Raw genomic sequence first — 23,008 nt, 5'->3', positions numbered from 1 at the left:
AAAATGCAGTATCACATGAAAAATTAGAAATTTTGAAAAACACCCAAAAATGGAGGTAAGGCTATAGTAAGGCATACAATTGAAAAAAATTATTGATTTTTTTTTTTTTTTTTTTTGGATAAGGCTTTCGTAAGACCCTAAAAATTAGTTCAAATATGATAAGCACACTTAAATTGGGATTAAAATACAGTATTACATGGAAAATGAGAAATTTTGAAAAACACTAAAAATTGGAGATTTTTTTTCCCCCCTCTGGTAAGGCTATCATAAAACAATAAAAACTACTTCAAATATGATGAGCACACTTAAACTGGGATTAAAATGCAGTATGACATGAAAAACGAAAAATTTTGAAAAACACCCAAAAATGGAGGTAAGGCTTTAGTCAGGCATAAAAATGCAACAAACAAAAAGAAAAATTATTTTGTTTTTGGAAAAGGCTCCAACAAGACCCGAAAAACTACTTCAAATATGATGAGCACACTTAAATGGGTTTAAGATGTAGTAAGGCATGATAAATGAGAATAAAGTGACAACAGAGGTTAAGGTTCATTACCTGGTACATTTTCAGACTCAGACCCTGTTTCAGCGACTGGGATCTGAAGCTGTAATACAGATATAATATTTCTGCCTCGATTTCCACACTCCCGGTCAGTAAATGAAATTAAACATTGCCTCCCTTCAAAAAAAATGTAAAAAATACCAGAACTTGATTTATTACTGAAGTTTTCCTTTATAACATATTGTGTCAAAGTTTTGAATAAAACAATAATCAAACGAGGGGGAACATTTTTGTTGAAATATACAAATCCACACGAAAAAGGCTAATGCTAAACAAAGAACAAAAAAAAGTCATTGGTAAAAATTACGCAACATAATTTTCCTAAAAACCTAAAACAGGAACATGTCCCTATAATCATTTCTATGTAAGAAATTAATATTTTCCTTTTTTGTAACTACTCGTTGTGACCACTGGATGTCACTACTGGCTAAATTAAATATATATTGTGTATTTTTTAAACTGTTCTCATTTCTTTGTGCACGAGACCGTCTTCCTTCAGTTCACAATGAAATCAGTAAATAAAGCCATGTCATGTGTTCACTAGATGTATTTATTATTGTTATATATTACAGGGAGCACATATTTATTTGAATTTAACTTAAAGCGTGAAGTGTTTAACACTATGTGCAGAGAAGATGTTCACAGATGTTCAGTGCTGTTTGCGTTTGGAGATAATTATATATTTTTTTTTTTTCAATGCTTGTGATTTTTATTTACGAGTGCCAGTGGAATCACAATTTGGCTGATTATCTGAAAAGGTTATTTCCACATGTGCGTAAATGTACAGTAAATAAATGGCCATCGTGAATTAAAAAGACTTCATTCTCTTTCTTTTGGTGTTTTCCAACTCTCATTGGTTGAAGTGATTGATGTCGTGGTGGAAAATTAGCATAAAGGAGGAAAGTGGGGGAAGGCATCCACTTGGGGGCAAGCTGGTGATGCGTCATAGCACTTTGAAAAAGGAACTAAAGTAGCGCCTAACCCGCGGGTTAATGTGCACCAATGGTCTCAGAGCAGGGCACCAAAGTGCCACAGGTGATCCACGGCATGAGCGCAGAGATGAGAGTGCATGAACGTCCGTAGCTGCGTAAGCGGCCAAAATCTCTCCAAACCAAACTGTGCCATGTGAGATCGGCGACCGAGACCTCTGCGCGGTGCAACTTCACCACGTCATGAAACAACGACGGACGTGGCTGAGCTGGGGACAAGCCGAGGGAGAAGTTCCTCTGCGCCGCGTCTTTACGCACAAGCGAGGTGAGGACAGAGAACATGCAATGAGCTGCTAAGGTTCGACTGCACACAGGAGAAGCACAACGTCTATTTTCAATCTAAGATTTTCATTTTAAAATCTAAAAACAAAAACAAAAAAGCACAGCATGGATGGAGAAGGGCGTTCCGGGTTGGCGAAATCGGCAGCTGTGAAACTGTGTGAGATGGGTGAGAAGACCAAACAGTTTGGCACCGCCATGAAGGACCCGTACCAGCAGAGACGGATCATTTTAGTCATTGTTTGTGTGGCACTTCTGTTGGACAACATGCTCTATATGGTCATCGTGCCAATTATCCCGGACTATCTAGCCGAGCTGGAGAGTGAGCAGTCAGAGCACGTGCACGCAGTGCTGCACCCCAACACTTCGGGCAACAGCACAAACCAAGACAAAAGCAACAAGAACAATTTAGATGTGCAGATAGGAGTTCTGTTTGCATCCAAAGCCATCCTGCAGCTGCTGGTGAACCCACTCTCTGGAACTTTCATTGACCGAGTCGGATATGACATCCCGCTTTTAATCGGACTGACTGTCATGTTCTTTTCTACCTGTATTTTTGCCTTCGGGGAGAACTACGCGACCCTCTTCATGGCCAGGAGTTTGCAGGGTCTGGGCTCTGCTTTTGCGGACACTTCGGGGATCGCGATGATCGCAGACAAATACACAGAGGAGACGGAGAGGAGCAGGGCGCTGGGCATCGCCCTGGCCTTCATCTCTTTCGGGAGCCTGGTGGCGCCTCCCTTCGGGGGGGTCCTGTACCAGTTCGCAGGTAAAAGGGTTCCTTTCATCGTGCTCGCCTGCATCTGCCTGGCCGATGGATTTCTGCTGCTCACCGTCATCAAGCCGTTCTCCAACAGGACTAGAGAGAACATGCCCGTGGGCACCCCCATACACAGGCTGATGGTTGACCCCTACATAGCCGTGGTGGCCGGTGCGCTCACTGTGGCCAACATCCCTCTCGCCTTCCTTGAACCCACCATCGCCAACTGGATGGAGAGCACCATGCACTCCTCTCAGTGGGAGGTGGGACTCACGTGGCTCCCTGCCTTCTTCCCTCACGTCCTCGGGGTCTACATGACGGTGAAACTGGCCGCTCGGCGTCCTGACCTGCAGTGGTTCTACGGGGCTCTGGGGATGGTGGTCATAGGCGCGAGCTCGTGCACGGTCCCCGCGTGTAAAACTTTCGGACAGCTCATCGCGCCGTTGTGCGGCATCTGTTTCGGTATCGCGCTGGTGGACACGGCGCTGCTGCCCACGCTGGCGTTTTTAGTCGACGTCCGACACGTGTCTGTGTACGGGAGTGTTTACGCTATAGCTGATATTTCCTACTCTGTTGCGTACGCCATGGGTCCTATAGTAGCCGGACAGATCGTTCACAACCTCGGGTTTGTCCAGCTGAACCTCGGCATGGGTCTGGTTAATGTGCTTTACGCACCAGCTCTGCTGCTGCTGCGCAACGTGTGCCAAATGAAACCGTCCCACTCAGAGAGGGATAACCTGCTGGAGGAGGCTCCACAGGGGCTCTACGACACTATCAGAATGGAGGAGAGGAGGGCTCCAAAGAAGGGCTACAGCACCGCAGGGAACTGTCTGTCTGTGGATGAAAATGGGTTCGATCCCTTCAAAGCACAGCGGTCCCTGTCGGAAGAATCATCCGGTCCAGAGTTCAGTTAATCCGCTTCATTAAAACCATGGATTTATGTAATGTGCAATATATGAACTCAATCACCAAAACCATGATGTGACCCGTTTTCCAAAGTTTAAGAGTTCATTCATTTGGTTTGAATTCAATGTGTAACGTTTGTTTGATGTGTAACTGGAGTTTTGTGAGAGATTTATCAGCAACTGTCAATTTCGTGTATTACAAAGTATTACTTTCATTTAAAAAAGAAAAAAGACGCACATAAAACCACGTGGGACCAACAACAAACAGCACAGCCCTTTCACTAAATATATAGCCTATATTTTTATTCTCTGAGGAAATCTTTAACTCGCACATAAATGGCCTCTTTTTAGTGCATAAACTTTTATTTTGAAATTCAACAGGCCTCTTGGTTATCATGTTATCTCTTCAGATGTTGTTGTTCTAATAATTGTCTATTTAAAATATGTTTTGTACATATGTGGATATCTGCACAATATAAATTGTTGAAGAAGAAAAAAAAACATACGTGGACCTTTACAAATTGTGTGTATGCTTGTGTTTGTGTGTATGAACAATTTTGTCAAGATGTAGTTATAGAGTCTCCTCATGATGAATAAATGTGTATTTGTTTGACTATTGTCGTTTTAATAAATATCCATTTCAATCTGTGACGGGCTGAATTGATTTCATTGCATGACAAAAATAACGTGAGTTTTTTTCCTTCTTCCCATTAATAAATAAATAAAATACAATATTATTTTATGGTTTTTAAAAGTTTTTGTTAATACTAGTAAAATAATGTTAATTTTAAGTCACTGTTTAAAACGATAATATGATTAATATAAGGTTTTGCTTACATTTCAATAAGTGTTTTACACAAACACAATAGAAACATTAAGACATTTTTCACTCAGGCCAGAATTGAGATAAAATAAATAAGTTACAACGTCAAAGCTTTTTATTTATTTAAACAATTTAATTTCAATCATTTTGGGTAGAAATTGAAGTTTAGCATCTCAAAGATGAATGAAATACAAAATGTTTGGAAAATATTGCCGATACTTCAGTTTGTGCTGTAAAAGCTGCACATGGTTGATTAGACAAAGTCACTCTGAAGTGTTTTTATATTTAAAAATGACCATCAGGTGTGGGTGGGAGGGGCCAAAGCAAGATGTCAGATCATATGTTCCACGAATAGACTTTGATGGGAGGAGTTTCTTTTGCCTGAAGGGAGGAAGGTGAACACAGACACCTTCAGCATCTTTACTTTCTTATGTGAGGAAGGGACCGGCGAGCGGGGAGCGGCTTTTTACGGCAGCGATGGACGGTGTGACCTCCCCTCTGGGCTGCTGCACTGATAAGGTAAATTCACTTTTCATCTCTGAATAAACAACGCTGAAAGTTTTCATCCATGTTGTCGACATATTTATAGATCATCTAAATAAAAATGTAACTTTTAAAGTGTAATGACATTTTTAAAATAACTTGCAGAACTCTAGAATTCATTGCAAATGAAAAAACAATGATTTAGAATATATGTTCATGATTTACAGGCTATAAGCATTTTAAAATATAAAAACAAACAAATTATTCATTATTATTCAAACAAATTTCCTTTTTGCAAGAGTTTAATTTTGATTTCAACAAATACCGACAAAAGTTTTGTTTGTATTTTTTTTTCACTCTCCTCCAAAGTTTGACAGTCAGCGAATTGCATGTACAATCATTTTATGTTTGTATGTACATATATACAAATTTACTTTTCCTTCAAATGTATTTTTTCATTTTTTTTCTTCTCCTAAAAAGTCTCTATAAACTACTTCCGTCCCCTGTTATGAACATGTCCACCATAGAAAGAGGATGTGACTGTTGCTGTCCGTGGTGCTGAAGTGGTCAAAGCCACGGCATTATGTTTTATTTGCTCTCACACAGCAAAGCATTATAAGGGCATAAACTGGTTAAAAACTGCAATGTGTACATTATCATTATCTTAATTATATGATGTGATTTATTCTAGCCTGGATTTCTTATTTTTCTTTCCTCCAAACATCTTCTGAGAATTCCTGTTCAACCCTTCTTATGAACTCACAGCCAACACTTAATATACAAAAGCATTTCTCTTATCAATATTAACATCTTGGCTTACCAACAGTTTCCTGTATGCTAATGATTAAACATCAGACAGAAAAGATAATCAATCTGCACTTTCTGGTGCTAAAAAGCAACACCCATGAGGCTGTGGGATTTATTTAATACGCCTCCAAGCATTCAGGATGAATTATTAACTCTGGCGCTGATGATAAAAGCATGAAGAAAACTTGTGAGAGAATGACTTTTTACATTAATGAAGAGCATTGTTTCAGAGTTATTAATCACTGACCAACTGTCAATGTTTTCCATTTTACATGTAGGTTTTGATCATGTGTGCGTGCTTTCAGGTGTTGCTGAAGGTCCCTGTGCCTCCTCTGAAGCAGACTCTGGACACGTACCTGAAGTGTATGCAGCATCTAGTGAAGGATGAGCAGTTTAGGAAAACAAAGGGGATTGTGGAGAAGTTTGGAGCTCCTGGAGGAGTTGGGGAGACTCTTCAGAAGAAGCTGTTGGAGAGGAGAGAGAGGACAACCAACTGGGTAAAATCAAATGAAAAAAATAACAGATACGGTTAGAAATGTACATATCAAATACCATACAGTGTTTCCCTTTGGTCTTTGAAAGATGAGCAGAATAAAACACAAACATGGTATAAGGCGATACAAACTGTTGGTCATTGTTAAATACACTGTATATCACACAGTCTCATCTGTGAGTCTTTGATAAAAAACAACATCAAAAAGGATAGAAAATGTCTCACCTTGAGTTATTATCTACTCTATGAAATCTATCACACTTCCCACTCTCACTGTCTCTCTCCCACTATTGCTTTTATATCTGGCATTGTTTCACTGTGATGCCTTCTCACCTCATCGCCCTCTAATCTTAAATCTAAAAGCAATGACCTCAGTCAACAATACTTATCAGAACAACATGTGTTTCATGTGTTTACATTCAGGTGTATGACTATTGGCTGGAAGACATGTACCTGAACAACAGATTGGCTCTGCCGGTCAACTCCAGCCCTGTCATGGTGTTTCCTAAGCAGACATTCACTGACTACAAAGATGCTCTCAGGTATGCTAGCTATTTACTAATATTAATATATCGTGTGGCAGGAAATTCTAATATGACGTCACAAGTTATAACTATCGTTGATGGTACAAGTGGGGGGGGGGGGGGGGGGGGGGGGGGGTCTTAATCACTGCAGGTGAAAAAAAAACATGTCCCTATAATGTATCTGGGCTGTGACTGTATTAGTTTAATGTTTATAAAACACTTGTTATGAGAAATATGTGTTTTAAGAACGTCATGATGACATGGTTTAGTTTTAATTTCACACTAACATGAATTGTCACTTTTTCAACTTTAAATAGAGAGAATTGGTGTTAATTATGTTACTGCTTATTTTACAGTCATTTGAGTAGAAAATGTCATAACCAGAGAATATATAAGTATGTTCAGAGTTAGTCAAATAAAAACATGGCTATTTTTCAAACTGCATTTTGTTTTGTCTTTTTTTCCGTCTCATTACCGTTATCGTGACCCCAGTATTGTAGATTGTCTTATTTCATGAACATGTATATTGTCCTACACCTACTATTTATTAACTGTGAAACTAGATATATTCTAAACACATGTATTTATATCTGTAGAACAGAAAACAATATTTCATATATTGCTCATAACCATGGCACTGTGTAAACAACAGGTTGATTTCACACCAGAGTTCATTAGAAATAAACGATAAATGATCAATTAAAGAGTTAACAATTCTACCTTTGTAACATTGATAAAAGCATTTAGCTAAAAAAGAGAGCTGTATAACACTATTATAAATACATGATCATCTTCTCTGTAAACCCAGATTTAGATCAGGATTACGGTCAATGGGAAAATGTGCATCTCTTATTAAATGAGCCGTTCATCCACAGACGTTACAGCGTTTTAACTCTGTCAGTTTACGCTGATCTCACTGAATATTTCCAGATCACAACAAACAGCTGTAATTTACTAATTTACTGACAGACACTCATTAGACCTGGAGTGACAGGACCAAGCTCTCCACAGAGGCTGGAGCTCAGGCCTCGTTTAGGGGTGTGGGGTGTGGGGTGTGGGGTGTGCTGCACTGTGGCTGCTCCTTTGTATTGATCCAAGCTTCAGACGTAATAACCCAGAGACAAATGATATACAACACAGGACATGACAAGGCGCTGTGCTTCCTCTGTTTATCCACACCGCCCACTCACACACACACACACACACACACACACACACACACAGTAATTAATCAGTAATGTGATTACTGTTTGTGCTTTTAGAGAACCTAATTATAATCAAAAGCTTGTCTGTGTATTTTCAGTGTTGTATAAAAGCTAAATCTTTATCCTGTTTGATAAAAAAAAATAAAAATCCTGTGTATCTTTAAGGTTTGCTGCTCGTCTTGTCGTAGGAGTGTTGGAGTATAAGACTCTCATTGATGCGTAAGTTGAAATTGTAATTGATTACCTGCCAGACTGAGTGGAGACAAAGTAAGGAAGAGTAATATCAGATATTAAAGTTGTGATATGTTTTTAAGGCGAGCCCTACCTGTGGATTTTGCTCGAGGTCAGCTGGCTGGGACTCCTCTGTGCATGGAGCAGTATTACCGGGTCTTTGGCTCTTATCGCTACCCTGGCTTAAAGACAGACATGCTGAAGGTCCACATGAACTGTGCAGCACTGGAACACATGATCGTGATGTGCAAGAACCAGGTCAGGACTCAGGATTCAAACTAAAACAATCATAAAGCTATACTATAAATAGTGAATATAAGACTAGAATTACGCTGTTGATAATGAATGTTTTTGTTCAATATTTACTTATTTTTTAAGCACAAATCTATTTTGGTTTTGAAAAAAGTGACAGTGAGATAAAAAGCCTGGTTTACATGGAGCTGCAAATACATACATAATGTGATAAATATAATGACATGAAGCGTTTGATTGCATCTTTTTTTTTAAAACTATCTTGTTTTGTCTAGTAACACTGACTCACACACACTCATTAAAAAAACACTCATGAATAATGACAAAGGATAAATCTGAGGAGGAACTAAATCAACAGTCTTGTAAAAATAAAAATAAAACAATATTAGAATTAAAATGTCAACCTTATAGTTTCCTGATTACTTATTTTACTAATCCTAAAGTTACCAAACCTGCTGGAACCATGATCAGGTTATTTTTATTCATTGACAAAGCAAAAATGTGACTAATCCTATATTTACTGTATGTATGAACGATGAATCTAAGGGTGTGAATAGAATGAGAGGAGAAACCTGCTAAGCCACATTAAGATGAACTTATACGTGTTCTCATGATGGAAAATGTCCTGATGCTGCCTAATGTCTATAGTTTTACAGTAGTGATTTAAATATTTAATCATTGTACTTTCAGATGATTCTCAAACCTAATATTCTGCATTTTATTCTATCTGTGTGTTTGGATCAGGGCCGTGCGTTGTCATGAATACGATACGATACAATTCAAGTTTTGCATGTCACGATACGATATATCCCGATATCGTAGCAATACGATATACATCACAATATCGACAATTACAAATATCAAAGTACAAAATGGTATGAAATAGAATTTATGTCATTGTTTTTACATTTGTGAGAACAAGTAAATGTGAACTAACTGTAATTCAAGTTGTATGTAACACTTTGAGATTTGGAATGAAATGTAAAGTGCATTACAAATAAAATGTATTATTATTATTATTATTATTATTATTATTATTATGTTATGTTCTTAAATTCTTAAAATTAACCACATCCATCTATAAAAATATCCAGTTTGTTTAATGAAAATAAAAGTAAAAGTCATGATAAAAAAATCAGTTTGGACAAATTTTGGATCAATATTATAATCAAACAGTGAAACATTGCGATATTTCGCCGGATCAGTTTTTACTTATATCTGTAGTGTGGATCAATACTCTGGTGACACTTAATCAAACTAATGCATGGAGCGGTGAGCGTACGTCCTATAATAAATATAATATAATATAATATAAGGCTGTTCTGGTGAGAGGAGGAGCCTGAAGCTCTGATCTGAAAATAGCTCTGAGATGTTCTGTGGCCCATAAGGATCCATCCCTATGGAGATGTCGTTAACTCACTTACCATTGATTAGCTACGGCTCAGTCTGATGTGTGATTAAGTGATTGCAGCAGGAGAACCATTGTACATTTATTCTGTTTCAGACTTTATCATTAATGTCATCATCAGTGACACTTTGAGTAACGTCACATTTAAAAAATAAACTGCAGTGAATTCACCCTCAAATAGTTCATTAATGGAAAAATTAAATCAATAAAATATAGTCATACACAAATATAAAATAATGCATTATATTACAGCGTGGTTTCAACTTGTTTTTTAAAACAAAAGAGAAAGATGATAAAAAAAATATTGATATATGGATAATCAAACAAATTTAAAAAAACTAACTAAAAACTAGCAAACTAAATGAATAATCATAATTAACTAACACTAAACAATAAATAAATAAATAAAAAATAAAACCTTTTTTATTAAATAATACACTTTTTTGTACAGGGATTTATTTTTTTAAATTCTTTTTTAAATGATATGATGGTTTTCCATCACATGAGGGAAAACCTCTGAAATGTAATTTGACCTTTTCCAGTTCTTCAGGTTGGACGTCATCGCTAACGGTCAGCAGCTTTCTGAGCCTGAAATATTATCCCAGCTGGAGAAGATTGTAAAAATGTCTGAAAACACTAAGGAGTGGTTTCCTCCTGTTGGTGTGTTGACGTCTGATGGAAGGACTGAGTGGACCCAAGCTAGAGAAGAACTAACAAAAGGTCTCAGCACCACTGCCACTTATTGAGTTATTTACTTATTGTTATTCCCATAATTCATTCTCTGATACAGATCCAACCAACAGAGAGTCCCTGGCTCTTATTGAGAGCTGTCTATGTGTCATATGTCTGGATGAGTCCAGCCGTGTAGAGCTGAGTGATACCAACAGGGCCCTGATGTTACTGCATGGAGCAGGACCACAACAGAACGGAGCCAATCGCTGGTATGACAAGTCAATGCAGGTATGGATGATAATATTCCAGTTACAGTCAATTATAATTGTCATTGTAATTTTAAAATATGTTGCTCTTCTAATCATAAATGAATTGTAATTGAATTCAGATAACTGGCTTTGTAATAAAATAATAAAAAATGTCAATTGCAATTTATTTAAACACTATGACTTAAACATACGTAGTTAATAATTGTTAAAATATGTTTCACATCAAGTTTTCTCATAGTGAATCTTCACACGCATACAGGGGGTTAGAAAGGTTGATGGAGTTAAAATATAATAGAATTTTATTTAAACTACGTCAGCGCTCGCAGGAAGTATGTGTTGCTATAGAAAAGTGGGAGGGTCCCTAGCTTTTACATGGATGGACAAATGAGGTTGAGTTTGAAGGTGTGATGTCATCACTGTAGAGGTAGGACTGATGACATCATCACTGTAGAGGTAGGACTGATGACATCACACCCACATTCTCCTTGTCTCAGTTTGTCGTAGGAATGAACGGGATATGTGGAGTAGTGTGTGAGCATTCACCGTTTGAAGGGATGGTTATGGTGCACTGCTCAGAGTTCATCATCAAACATATGTGAGTACAGTAACATATAATTCATTCATTAATAAGCACATTATCTGTCAAAGCTACAGCAGTGACCACAGTGTAAGAATTATGAATGTTTTCATGTGAACAGAACAACCACAGTGACTCCGCCCTCATCCATGGCAGAGCTTCCTGCTCCAAAAAGGCTCCTTTGGAAATGTAACCCACACATTCAGAGACTGATGACATCATCAGGAGACAGACTCCAGAGGTTAGACCAGAGGTGTCAGACTCATTTTAGCTCAGGGGCCAAATATGGAGAAGTTTGATTTTATGATTTCGTATACAGTACGTATACATAAAATACAAAATATGTAAGAAACTAACAATATCAATAAGTGACAGATATCAGTCCCAACAGGATCTACATGAGCTACACTTTACATTTACTAAATGTTATGATTCATTTTTATTTGATTAAGGGAAATATTAAGTAATAATTTGAGGAAAATTGAAGGTTTTTTGTTCTAACAGTTTAACATTAAAATGTGATATTAGCACCAACAGTGTTGAGTTTCATTTACACAATGATCCAATTTTTCTGTGTAATTTTTACGTTCTCCTGCGGACCGAATTGGGTGTTCCAAAGGGCCGGATCTGGCCCCCAGGCCTTGAGTTTGATAAACATGTTTCAGCCTCGTGTGTTTGGTTCCTATTGTACAGGTTGGTGAATAATCTTGATATGGATGTGTTCAAGTTCAAAGTGTTTGGAAAAGACTTCATAAAGAAACAGAAGATGAGTCCAGACGCCTTCATACAAGTCGCTTTACAACTTGCATTTTACAAGTAAATTATATCCTCCAAGATTTTTCACTGTATTTGAATTCCAATCATCTCTGATAAATGTTTGTAATAATATCAGGTGCACTAGCAAACTTGTTTCCACATATGAAAGCGCGTCAATCCGACGATTCCAGGAAGGTCGAGTGGACAACATTCGCTCAGCGACTCCAGAGGCATTAGCCTTTGTCACAATGATAACAGATGAGAGGAGGAACTTCTCTGTGAGTCATTTGTCTACATTTCAGCCCAATTAGTAGCTCTGACATCACAGTTCATAGCACTGAGACAGGTGCTGTGTTAAAGCAGGTGATCTCCCAACAGGTCCAAGAGATTTCATAAAAAATGGCCTAATTGTCTGGATGTCGTTTAATAAGATTTGATGAATGACCTTTTGCTTGGAATTCTTATTAAACTTTGTTCTTCTCTCAACAGGACGCAGAAAAACTAAAACGACTGAGAGATGCAATTAATGCTCAGACTAACTATACAATTGCTGTGAGTATCATGACTTTATTCTAAAGATAATTTATTCTGCACAAAGGTTCTGTAATCAGTCTGTGAGGTTACATGAATGATCAGTTCAATAACATGACATCAGCAAGAAGTTTATGCAAATAATAAACAACGTATTGTTAAAGAAATAGAATTTGTTTTTGTTGACATTTTCAATTTTAAAAAGAATGTTTACAAATAAAAAGACTAGTAATCAATGATATTGTTAACTTATTGGTAATTAACAAATGCATCCTTATTATTATGTATTGATCTTTTACTGTAGTCCTCTGTCAATACAAGTTCCAGCAGGATTAATATTGGATCATAAGGAATATTTATATCCAGTATTTCCTCCAAAAATGATGAATTATGGATAATCTCTATGTGGGTAATAATATCTTCTGTTTCTCCAGCAGAGTTTGGCTATTTTCAAACATTTTTCCTTAATATTCTATATGTTATGTATCAAATTTAAAACGTTGCAACTTTTTAAAGAAATATTAGTTATGGAAATGATTTTACCAGTTTTGCTGAAACCAAATAGATTTGAACTAAATTTTGTTTCACATCCAGTTCTAAACATGTCAACATTCAAAATATTAGTTTTTCTTGTTTAAATTGCTTTTAGCTTCACTGAGTCTGATGTGAAAATGTAGATTCATAATTGAATAAGTAACAAAACACAAACTAGACCTAATCTGGGATTATGATGATGAAGCTTCTATTTTCAGGCTATTACAGGAATGGCCATCGACAATCACCTTCTGGGACTTTTAAGGATCTCCAAAGAACTAAAAATGGAGAAGCCAGAGCTTTTCTGTGATGAGACGTATCAGACTAGTAACAGTTTCATCCTTTCCACCAGTCAGGTAACTTTATAAATAATAATACAACATATGCTGCACTGATCACTCATGGCTCATGGCATTCAGTGATGGGTGTTAAACTGGGATAGCTGGCTCCGCCTCCAGCCTTATTAGTCAGATTAGAGGGTGAATTACTTGATAATTGAAAAGCATTCATCATTTAAGAGAAGCTACTTTCACCATGTCTCATAAGTGACTTTGATGTTTTAGAATCAGTTTCATCTATTTTTTACATAAAAACCTTTATGACTCCGTGCATAACTTCATAATTCCCAGCTGTCCATAAAGCTGAGATGTGTTCCCGTCCTCAGGTTCCAACCACAGTGGAAATGTTCTGCTGCTACGGCCCTGTGGTACCCAACGGGTACGGGGTCTGTTACAACCCCCAGCCGGACCACATCCTCTTCTGTGTGTCCAGCTTTTGGGAAAACACGGAGACGAGCTCGACTGTATTTATCAAAGCTCTAAACGAAGGCTTGTTAGAGATCAGAGATGTTTGCAACACCAGCAAACACTGAGCATAGTGAGGAACACTAACATGTTCACTTTGATCCATTTAATTTATATCAAGGAAACAAGTTTGTTTTTTTAAATTAAAAGAAAAGTCAACTTGTTTTTCTTACAGCTCTAATATAATCACACTGTAGCTTTACATTAGCCAGTTTAAGATGCCTGTGATGTTTGTGCACTAGTGCTTGTTACACAGCAAAGCCTTAAAAATCAAATGTTGTCTACGTGTGTGTGAGTACATATATATATATATATATATATACAGTATATATATATATATATATATATACTGTATATATATATGTTAAATAAAGTTATATGAAGTGTAATACACTTAACTAAGTAAAAGTATCCTGATCTGCATCATCTGAATAGAATTAGCTTAACGGAAACTTTAACCATGTCATGTTGTATGATTTAGACGTCACACAGACATAGTGTTTATTTTCCTACAGAGACTATTAATGTTTTTTAAATGTCAGCGTGCTTAGAAAACGTACAATAATCATGACATCCTATAAATGTGATCCTTCACTTCTATTGTCTAATATTGTGTATCAGGTACTGTGTTATGTTTAAATATAATATTTAAGCTTGTATTCATTCAGTTTTACAGGTAAATGTTGTTTCTAAGACACTTTAATATCATTTTAAAAAGATATCAAAGGAAAGTTAATACAAGAGGGAAATAATTCATATAAAGTGCAATGATGTAAAGTGAGTTATGTGTTATGGTTCTACTGCCACATGTACTGTATGTAATGTAACGTGTAGCAAAAGTTATGTATAGTTGATAAAATTGTGATTCAGTGTTGAGAGGGTTGAGGCATATACACTGTGTTCATGTTTACACATACAGTAGCTTTATTTTTTAGAGGGAAGACGATGGTAGAAAAAGACATTTTCTTGGTGCAATAACAATATAGAAGTTTTTATATGCAATGAGCAAAATGAGCTAAAACTGCATGAGCTCATTTATCGTCTGTGTGTGACTCTGAGCTGCTTACGTGGTTTGTTGGTGTCACTGTGTTAAACTGTTAGTTAAACGTGTGATTCATCTTCATCCACTAAGACAAAGTCAAACATCTCCATGTTGAGCAGAGAGGAGAAAAAGATGCAACACATGTACATGTTAGCGATGTTTTTTACATCTATGTGAAAATGAGTAAAGTTAAACATTTAATGTATGAAATTGAAACGCCTTAATGTATTATTGGTGTCATCCACCAACAAGATGCATAAGTAATGTGTAAAATATAATGTTATTATTGTCAAAGAATATTGTTCTTGTCTGAGAATCTTCATTAGTTTCACTTCATATTTCTGCTAATATAACCACTGTGTATAAAAAAACATTATATAACTTATGTTGACTTTTATCATCATGTACTTCATTAAAAAAAAACCTGTATTTTAAGAAAATATTGATGAATATAAAAATATCTACAATGATTCAAAACACAGATAAATGCTCCTGTATTTTTAGGCTTGAGAATATTTTGTTGAAAGAGTACAAAACTAATTTATTTGCAAATATATATATATATATATAAATGATGCAGAATTAAAAATAAAGACTTGTTTCTTTCTGTGTTTTTCTTGCAGATTCTTTGTGTGATTTTTAATAAATATTTTATTCACTATGACTCTCCCAACAGATGGCCTCGTTCCACCAGCGTCTGATTTGGTGGAAAGTCAAATTTATTTCTCTATTGGTTGAACAGTTGAACCAGATCCACCAACCATTTAAGACACGCCTCTATGAACGGATCCAATTAAAACTGCAATACATATAGTTAATTAAACAAACAGTCTGTTTTATTGACTCTGCATATCATCAGTTCATATTAGAACATATCTATATATCAAATATATATCAATATCTAATATAAAATACAATTCTAAGCTATTTGCACAAATATTTTAGTCAGGGAAACTAGAAGCTTTCATGTGACAAAAAAAACTAAACTTATAGTCAGACAGACTTTAGAGAATGAATCATAACATAACATAACATAACATAACATAACATAACATAACATAACATAACATAACATAACATAACATAACATAATATAATATAACATAACATAACATAACATAACATAACATAACATAACATAACATAACATAATATAACATAACATAACATAACATAACATAACATAATATAATATAACATAACATAACATAACATAACATAACATAACATAACATAACATAACATAATATAACATAACATAACATAACATAACATAATATAACATAACATAACATAACATAATATAACATAACATAACATAACATAACATAACATAACATAACATAACATAACATAACATAACATAACATAACCACTAGAGCAGACATAAACTCATCTATAAACATTTACAGACCTTAGAGTCACTGTTATCTTATCAATAAACAGGAAGAGATTGATCATCTTTATAATAAGTGCTGACTAGGCACTAGGAGTGAGACCAACACATGATGACCTGATAATAATGTATCATGTTTTTCTGCAGTCAGTGTCTTCTCCTCGTTCTTCTCTCTCTGCTCTCTGCTCAGCTGATGATGTCACTTCCTGATCTGTGGTTCTAGTCTGGAACACTCTGATGTTCTATCTCTCTATCCTGTTCTGTTGGTCCTTCTGTCCACTAACCACAACCAGTCCACGCAGATGGCTGCCACCTCTGAACCTGGTTCTAACAGAGATTTATTCCTGTTAAAGAAGTTGTTTCTTCTCACTGTCACTAAATACATGTTCATGTGGATCTTGTTGGTTTTTTTCTTTATTATTATTAATTTTATATTATGATAAGCACATTGAGATGACTTGTTGTAATTTGTGATAAACAAATAAAGTTGAATTGAATTAAATATATCTAACATTCACATTTTTGGAAGCTGTAATAGCCAAAGAAACACCATACACGCTAATGAGAAGATGCTAGTGTTGAAGATCTATAGTCTTCATACAAACGTTAGCCAGTTGGTGGGCAACAGATAATTATGGTCCATGCACTGATATGATTTTCATCTGGGCTTATTTTTTGCTCTAAATCATTTAAAATCAAACATTACCATAATGAGGTTTTTGCACATTATTCTATTAATACTGTGCTACGTCTTTAGGCTAAAGTCAACTTTACTTCTAAATGATAAATTCAACAAAATGCAGAGATCAAAATGAAAAAGGTTATTCAGGCTACATTACTTATGTCTCATAGGTGTAAAATGATAACTGGTTGTAGAAAAGGTTCACGTGTACTCACACCACAGAGTTTCTACCTTTCATAAGCACATTTATCATCTAAATTGCAGATTAATCAGCGAGTATGATCAGAACTTTACCACTGTCCCTCAACCATATTAAGCTCCAAAAGGCTTATCTTATGTAATATTTCATCACTTTGTTTTAGCTGAGATCATAACAATCATCAGTAAAAAGACCCGCTGCTGACCTCCGGCCGTTCAGACACAGAACACTGAGCTGAGTCCTCATACGTAGAGCTGGCAGTGAACTGTGATTCTGAAGCTTCAGGCGCAACTTGTGACAAGACCTGTTACAAAGATCAATATGAGAAACCCACCTGGAAATAGATGATGGAGGACAATTATGTCTGTCATGCTGCAGACGGAGCCATAGCTACTGGCTGCTATCGACTAGAGGTTGATGTGAACCCGTCATCTATGAACCTCATGGACTCACATTGTTTCAAACTCATCAGAAAAGCAAAAACCTGAGAAATAAAACTGTGGTATGAAATCTGATTTATTTTATTTAAGTTTATTATTCTCTGTGGGTTACAGTCACTGTATGATGTTATGGAAGCATCACATGACTTTGTGCTGATCATTTGTTTGACTGTAAATTACTTCAAATTCACAAATATTAATTTCTGACCCATTTAAACCAAAATATTTAATGTTTAATGAACTATGTTTATCTAAGTCTACAGTCACTGTTCCATCAAAGATTGAGGAACAAACAAACAACCATCGATGTGAGACAACATTACAGTAATAACCTTTGTTCCAAGCCCCTCCCCCCACAAATCATGTAAAGTTATTACCACTAATCATTGTGTTTTGTAATCCTATTAAGTCATCATAATCAAACATTCATCATAATATTCAGCAGCAGAAAGACAACAAATCGAGTCCATTCAGGAGCCAATTAGTTCCACTGAAGCCCTTATCACACTATTAATATTATTAATAATATCATATGATGATTCAGTGCCTGGAGCGACCGTGCAGCACCTTGTAAATATGAAAATGAGTTTGACATTTTCCCTCCAAAACGGAGAACAGGAGAAATTCTATTGCCTTCAGTTTCGTGACATTTAAGAAGTGTCTTCTTTACAATCTTTCAATTAAAGTTCAGTCTTTATATTTAATAATATGTATACAGTATATATTATATATTTAATAATATGTATACAGTCTATATGATATATTTAATAATATGTATACAGTCTATATGATATATTTAATAATATGTATACAGTCTATATGATATATTTAATAATATGTATCCAGTCTATATGATATATTTAATAATATGTATACAGTCTATATGATATATTTAATAATATGTATACAGTCTATATGATATATTTAATAATATGTATACAGTCTATATGATATATTTAATAATATTTATACAGTCTATATGATATATTTTATAATATGTATAATATGATATACTTAATAATATGTATACAGTCTATATTATATATTTAATAATATGTATCCAGTCTATATGATATATTTAATAATATGTATACAGTCTATATGATATATTTAATAATATAAAGTCTATATGATATATTTAATAATATAAAGTCTATATGATATATTTTATAATATAAAGTCTATATGATATATTTTATAATATGTATACAGTCTATATGATATATTTTATAATATGTATACAGTCTATATGATATATTTAATAATATAAAGTCTATATGATATATTTAATAATATAAAGTCTATATGATATATTTAATAATATGTATACAGTCTATATGATATATTTAATAATATAAAGTCTATATGATATATTTAATAATATAAAGTCTATATGATATATTTAATAATATAAAGTCTATATGATATATTTAATAATATAAAGTCTATATGATATATTTAATAATATGTATACAGTCTATATGATATATTTTATATAATGTATACAGTCTATATGATATATTTAATAATATAAAGTCTATATGATATATTTAATAATATGTATACAGTCTATATGATATATTTAATAATATAAAGTCTATATGATATATTTAATAATATGTATAATATGATATATTTAATAATATGTATACAGTCTATATTCACTGTGTGTTTTCAGTCACAAAGACAATCTGATTAATGGCGTTTCTGACATTTATGAGAAAAGCTGAAGCTACATTTACATCATCTCAGAGTTTAATTGGATGAGACGTGAGGCCCCATTAAATATGATGACAGTGCACTTCTATAAAATCATTTAAGTTAGACGTACAGTAGATCAAAGCCCTGATTGTGCTGTGACTCACATCTAATACAATGTTTGTAAAAAAAACAGACTTAAAAAATACATTTGGAAAATAAATGTTCAGCATTTATTTAAAGGTTAATATGATAAACTTACTGAACTATTTCACCTTTTAATTACTTATTGTTACTGTTGCAGATCAACATCCTCAACTATTCACATAAATACTGTAACTGTCCATTGTTGTTGTTTTTTTGTCATGATTTGTTCTAATGAGGCTCTACTGGATGACAGCATGACACCGACTCATTACAATGTAGACTCTACTAATATATGTCCCTGGTAACTCTTCAGCTTATTTCTACAACCCATCCCCAGGCTGCATATCAGTGAAGTCTCACTGATTCCTAAACAATGTTGGCAACGTATGATTCATTTTGTGATTGGAAGATCAATAACCAATTTGAAGATGACCTAGTGCAGAGGATCCAGATTGCGTAGCGTAGATATGGGGTGTAAATCTCTGCTGGTGGACGTGTGCCAGAGTTTGTGTTTGGAAGAATGATTTATGCTTTGGTCGTTGTAGGGGTCCGGCTGTTGGCGGGGGCTCGTATCGAGCAGCTAATTAGAGTCTCAGTGGAAGAAGCTTCAGGGGAAACCGCTGCAACATTGGGAACAAGTGTGTGTGTATATACAGTATATATACTGTATATACTGTATATATATATATATATTACCATTAGTTACCTTTGGATTTGTAATCCCGTTAAAACTGAAACAGGACATTTTTTATGTTAATAACCTTCAAAGTTAATTAAAATATGTAATTAATCACTATTAGCATTACTAGCAGGGTTGGGGTAAATTACATTTTTTAATTACAATTACGTTCTGAATTACTAATGTTTAATTATAAATAATCACAATTACTGAGCCTGAAATAAATAACCCAATAAAAGTTAACCTTCCTCGTGTTAGCTTTCTGTTAGCATCTCTAATGCTAATGGGTCCTAAATCAGCTGATTTATTTCCTATCTATTGTTTACCTTATTAGGCTTCTTAATCAATAAAAATAAAGGTTTTAATATAAATTTTAAATACATTTTTGTGTCAATAAAATGTGGTAAAGCTTGATATGAAACATATTTTAATAAGTGTTAATTACTGTAACATGGCTCCACAGTTTAGAGTTAAATTATAATTGATATTTTTCATAGAATTTTCATGGTAATTACAATCACAGTCAATTATTTAAATTTAATTATGATTACAACAGTACCAGATGTTTTAAATGATATCTACAATGTAATTGTAATTATGCCATCATTGTAATTACTATAATTGAATAGGTTGTTTTGTCTTCTTGTACGTCACTTTTAACCTGGAGAAATTAATTTGTATCCAAATGGACACAAATGAATTTAAAGCATTTTAAAAGGGTAGAAAAATGTCATCTGGGGCTAAAGTGATGAAACGTCCCAAGAATCACGTAAACAGGAGATTATTCATAAATAAGAAAATGAAAATATGAGAGTTGGAAGCACAGGCGTGATTAAAGACTGTGTCCTGGTTGTGCCAGGTCATGATGCTAACACCAGAATCAGTCAAGCACAAAAGCCTTGCAAAGTGACAAATGCTAAAATGCTTCTTTCTCATTGGACCAACATCCATGTCTGCAGTAGAACGCGTTGCATAATCACGTATGAATGGATCCAAGTGGACAGGAGGGAGCAAAGTTAGATTGAAGGAACTCATTAGACGTGCTGCACTCTTCTCACAAACCTCGTCTTAGTAATGCGGGAAATTTGTGAAGTGGCCATGAGTTGTGAAGGACATCTCATGATGCATGACAAGTGAAAACCACCAGGGGCCAAATAGCTGTACTGTCATCAACACAAATAAAAAGGCATGAGTTTGCATGTGTGCAGAGTCTGTGGATGAAATAACTCCAGAAGTATTCCAACAGATGTAGAGCAGATGTTAGGATGGAGTTATTAGTATTGTAGAATAAACAGGTGACTCTCAGGTTGTAACATTGTCCCAGCACAGCAGGAGAAACTACCGTACACACATATACAGTATATGTGAAGAAAGCAGAAGCACATCCTCCAACCCACAGCTGCCAGTGGCTCCATCGCTCTCAAGACTCCAGTAACCAAAGCAACGCAATGAAGCAGCTCTCGCTTCCTGACTCCCAATTACTGAGAGCCATTAGGAGCAAACGCTGCCTCGACAGATGGAGAGCAAGGTGTGTTCATTGGCTTTTTCAACCCAAGTTTGTTGCATCTAGTGTAAAATCAGAACATTTCTATTATAATATTCTCATCTTTGATAAATGTTAATGTTATTCTGTATCTTTGTTTAAAAATATATAAAAGCTCAGAGTTAACTTTTATATTTGCCATTGGAAGAAAGTGAAAGTATAGATATTTGGTCTGTAGCACACAGTGTGTGTGTGTGTGTGTGTGTGTGTGTGTGTGCGTGTGTGTGTGTGTGTGTGTGTGCGTGTGTGGGTGTGTGTGTGTGTGTGTGTGTGTGTGCAGGGGCGTCGGACTAACATTAAAGCAAATCAGTGCATATAGACACGTTGGACTGAGATTTGTGATCAACATAAACAACTTGACTACACATAATATATATATATATATATATATATATATATATATATATATATATATATATATACTGTATACATATCTTTTTAAGGAGGATTTATTCAGCATTAAGTTTACATTATGTTTGAATGTAGACTTCAGTTAACACTATAAGAAGTGTAATATTTTAAAGACAACCAACCTTACAAAAAATGTAATAAATGTGTTTTTTATTAACTGTTATCATCCCTAGAGAAATATAAATATGACTTTATTAGGAGAGGAAAGTGTTACACATGAGTGGGGGGAGGAAATACAAGGGAAATAGAGTTCGGGAGGATGAACAAAGAGAAGAGTAAATCCATTTTGGTTCCACTGTTGGTATGAACTACCAGTGGTGTGAAGAAAGTATTAGAGGGAGAACATCTCACTGCTCAGACACTATGAAGACTAAAGTGAACAGAGGGAGTGAATGTGTGCTTGCAGCTGTGGCAAAGCCATTTCCAATGTCACAGCATAAGCTATTCAAGAGAATTGGTTTCACAAAATAAAAAAACGTCTGATAAATGGAGGCCTTTACTCATGGTCCCAAAGTGATGGAAAGTAAGTTGAGGTAAAATCATCCATTCAGACACTTTACGTCGTCTGTAAAAACAGGAACCAGACAGAAAAGAAGCTGCAAAGTAACAGAGTTTAATGAGCAGCTGGGACTGAAATGTTTGAGTGTCTGACTCTGTCACGGTAGAAAAGCTCATCCTAAATCTTGTTCTTATTGCAACCAGCAGCTCAACAATATTCCACTCTGAAGACGGAGCGTGTGCTTTTATGGGATGTGGGTAATTGAACAGCAGAAGGGGAAACATTTCTGATCCACTTATGCATAAAGAAGTGCATCCAAAGCAAATGGCTCCCTTTACACACTGTCCCCACTGCCTTCAGCTCTTTGTAATTCATCAATGAGATCTTTTAAGAAGCTGCTCTGCACTGG

At 35.1% G+C, this 23,008-nt stretch overlaps 2 protein-coding genes across 3 annotated transcripts; both read left to right on the top strand.

Moving 5' to 3' along the window:
• Positions 1-1,415: 1,415 nt before the first annotated feature.
• slc18a3b (solute carrier family 18 member 3b) lies at positions 1,416-21,891 on the top strand. Its single transcript, XM_028477070.1, has 2 exons — positions 1,416-3,686; positions 21,875-21,891. Exon 1 carries the CDS (start codon positions 1,939-1,941, stop codon positions 3,502-3,504), a length of 1,566 nt encoding a protein of 521 aa, XP_028332871.1. The 5' UTR covers positions 1,416-1,938; the 3' UTR covers positions 3,505-3,686; positions 21,875-21,891.
• On the top strand, positions 4,709-14,238 carry LOC114481962 (choline O-acetyltransferase-like). Of its 2 annotated transcripts, none has more exons than XM_028477069.1 (14): positions 4,709-4,837; positions 5,914-6,105; positions 6,525-6,643; positions 7,996-8,049; positions 8,145-8,319; positions 10,264-10,441; positions 10,512-10,681; positions 11,157-11,257; positions 11,361-11,480; positions 11,933-12,055; positions 12,165-12,273; positions 12,485-12,547; positions 13,279-13,416; positions 13,725-14,238. In XM_028477069.1, the coding sequence occupies exons 1-14, from the start codon at positions 4,796-4,798 to the stop codon at positions 13,929-13,931; spliced, it is 1,791 nt and encodes a 596-aa protein (XP_028332870.1). In that variant the 5' UTR covers positions 4,709-4,795; the 3' UTR covers positions 13,932-14,238. The 2 variants fall into 2 exon arrangements, with proteins under 2 accessions (XP_028332870.1, XP_028332869.1); XM_028477068.1 differs by having other exon boundaries at positions 12,132-12,273.
• Positions 21,892-23,008: the final 1,117 nt, after the last annotated feature.

The sequence above is a fragment of the Gouania willdenowi genome, chromosome 19 (assembly GCF_900634775.1).
Source record: "Gouania willdenowi chromosome 19, fGouWil2.1, whole genome shotgun sequence".
Lineage (NCBI taxonomy): Eukaryota > Metazoa > Chordata > Actinopteri > Blenniiformes > Gobiesocidae > Gouania > Gouania willdenowi.
Note: the sequence above shows the minus strand (reverse complement) of the source record. Positions and strands in the feature narration are given on the sequence as shown.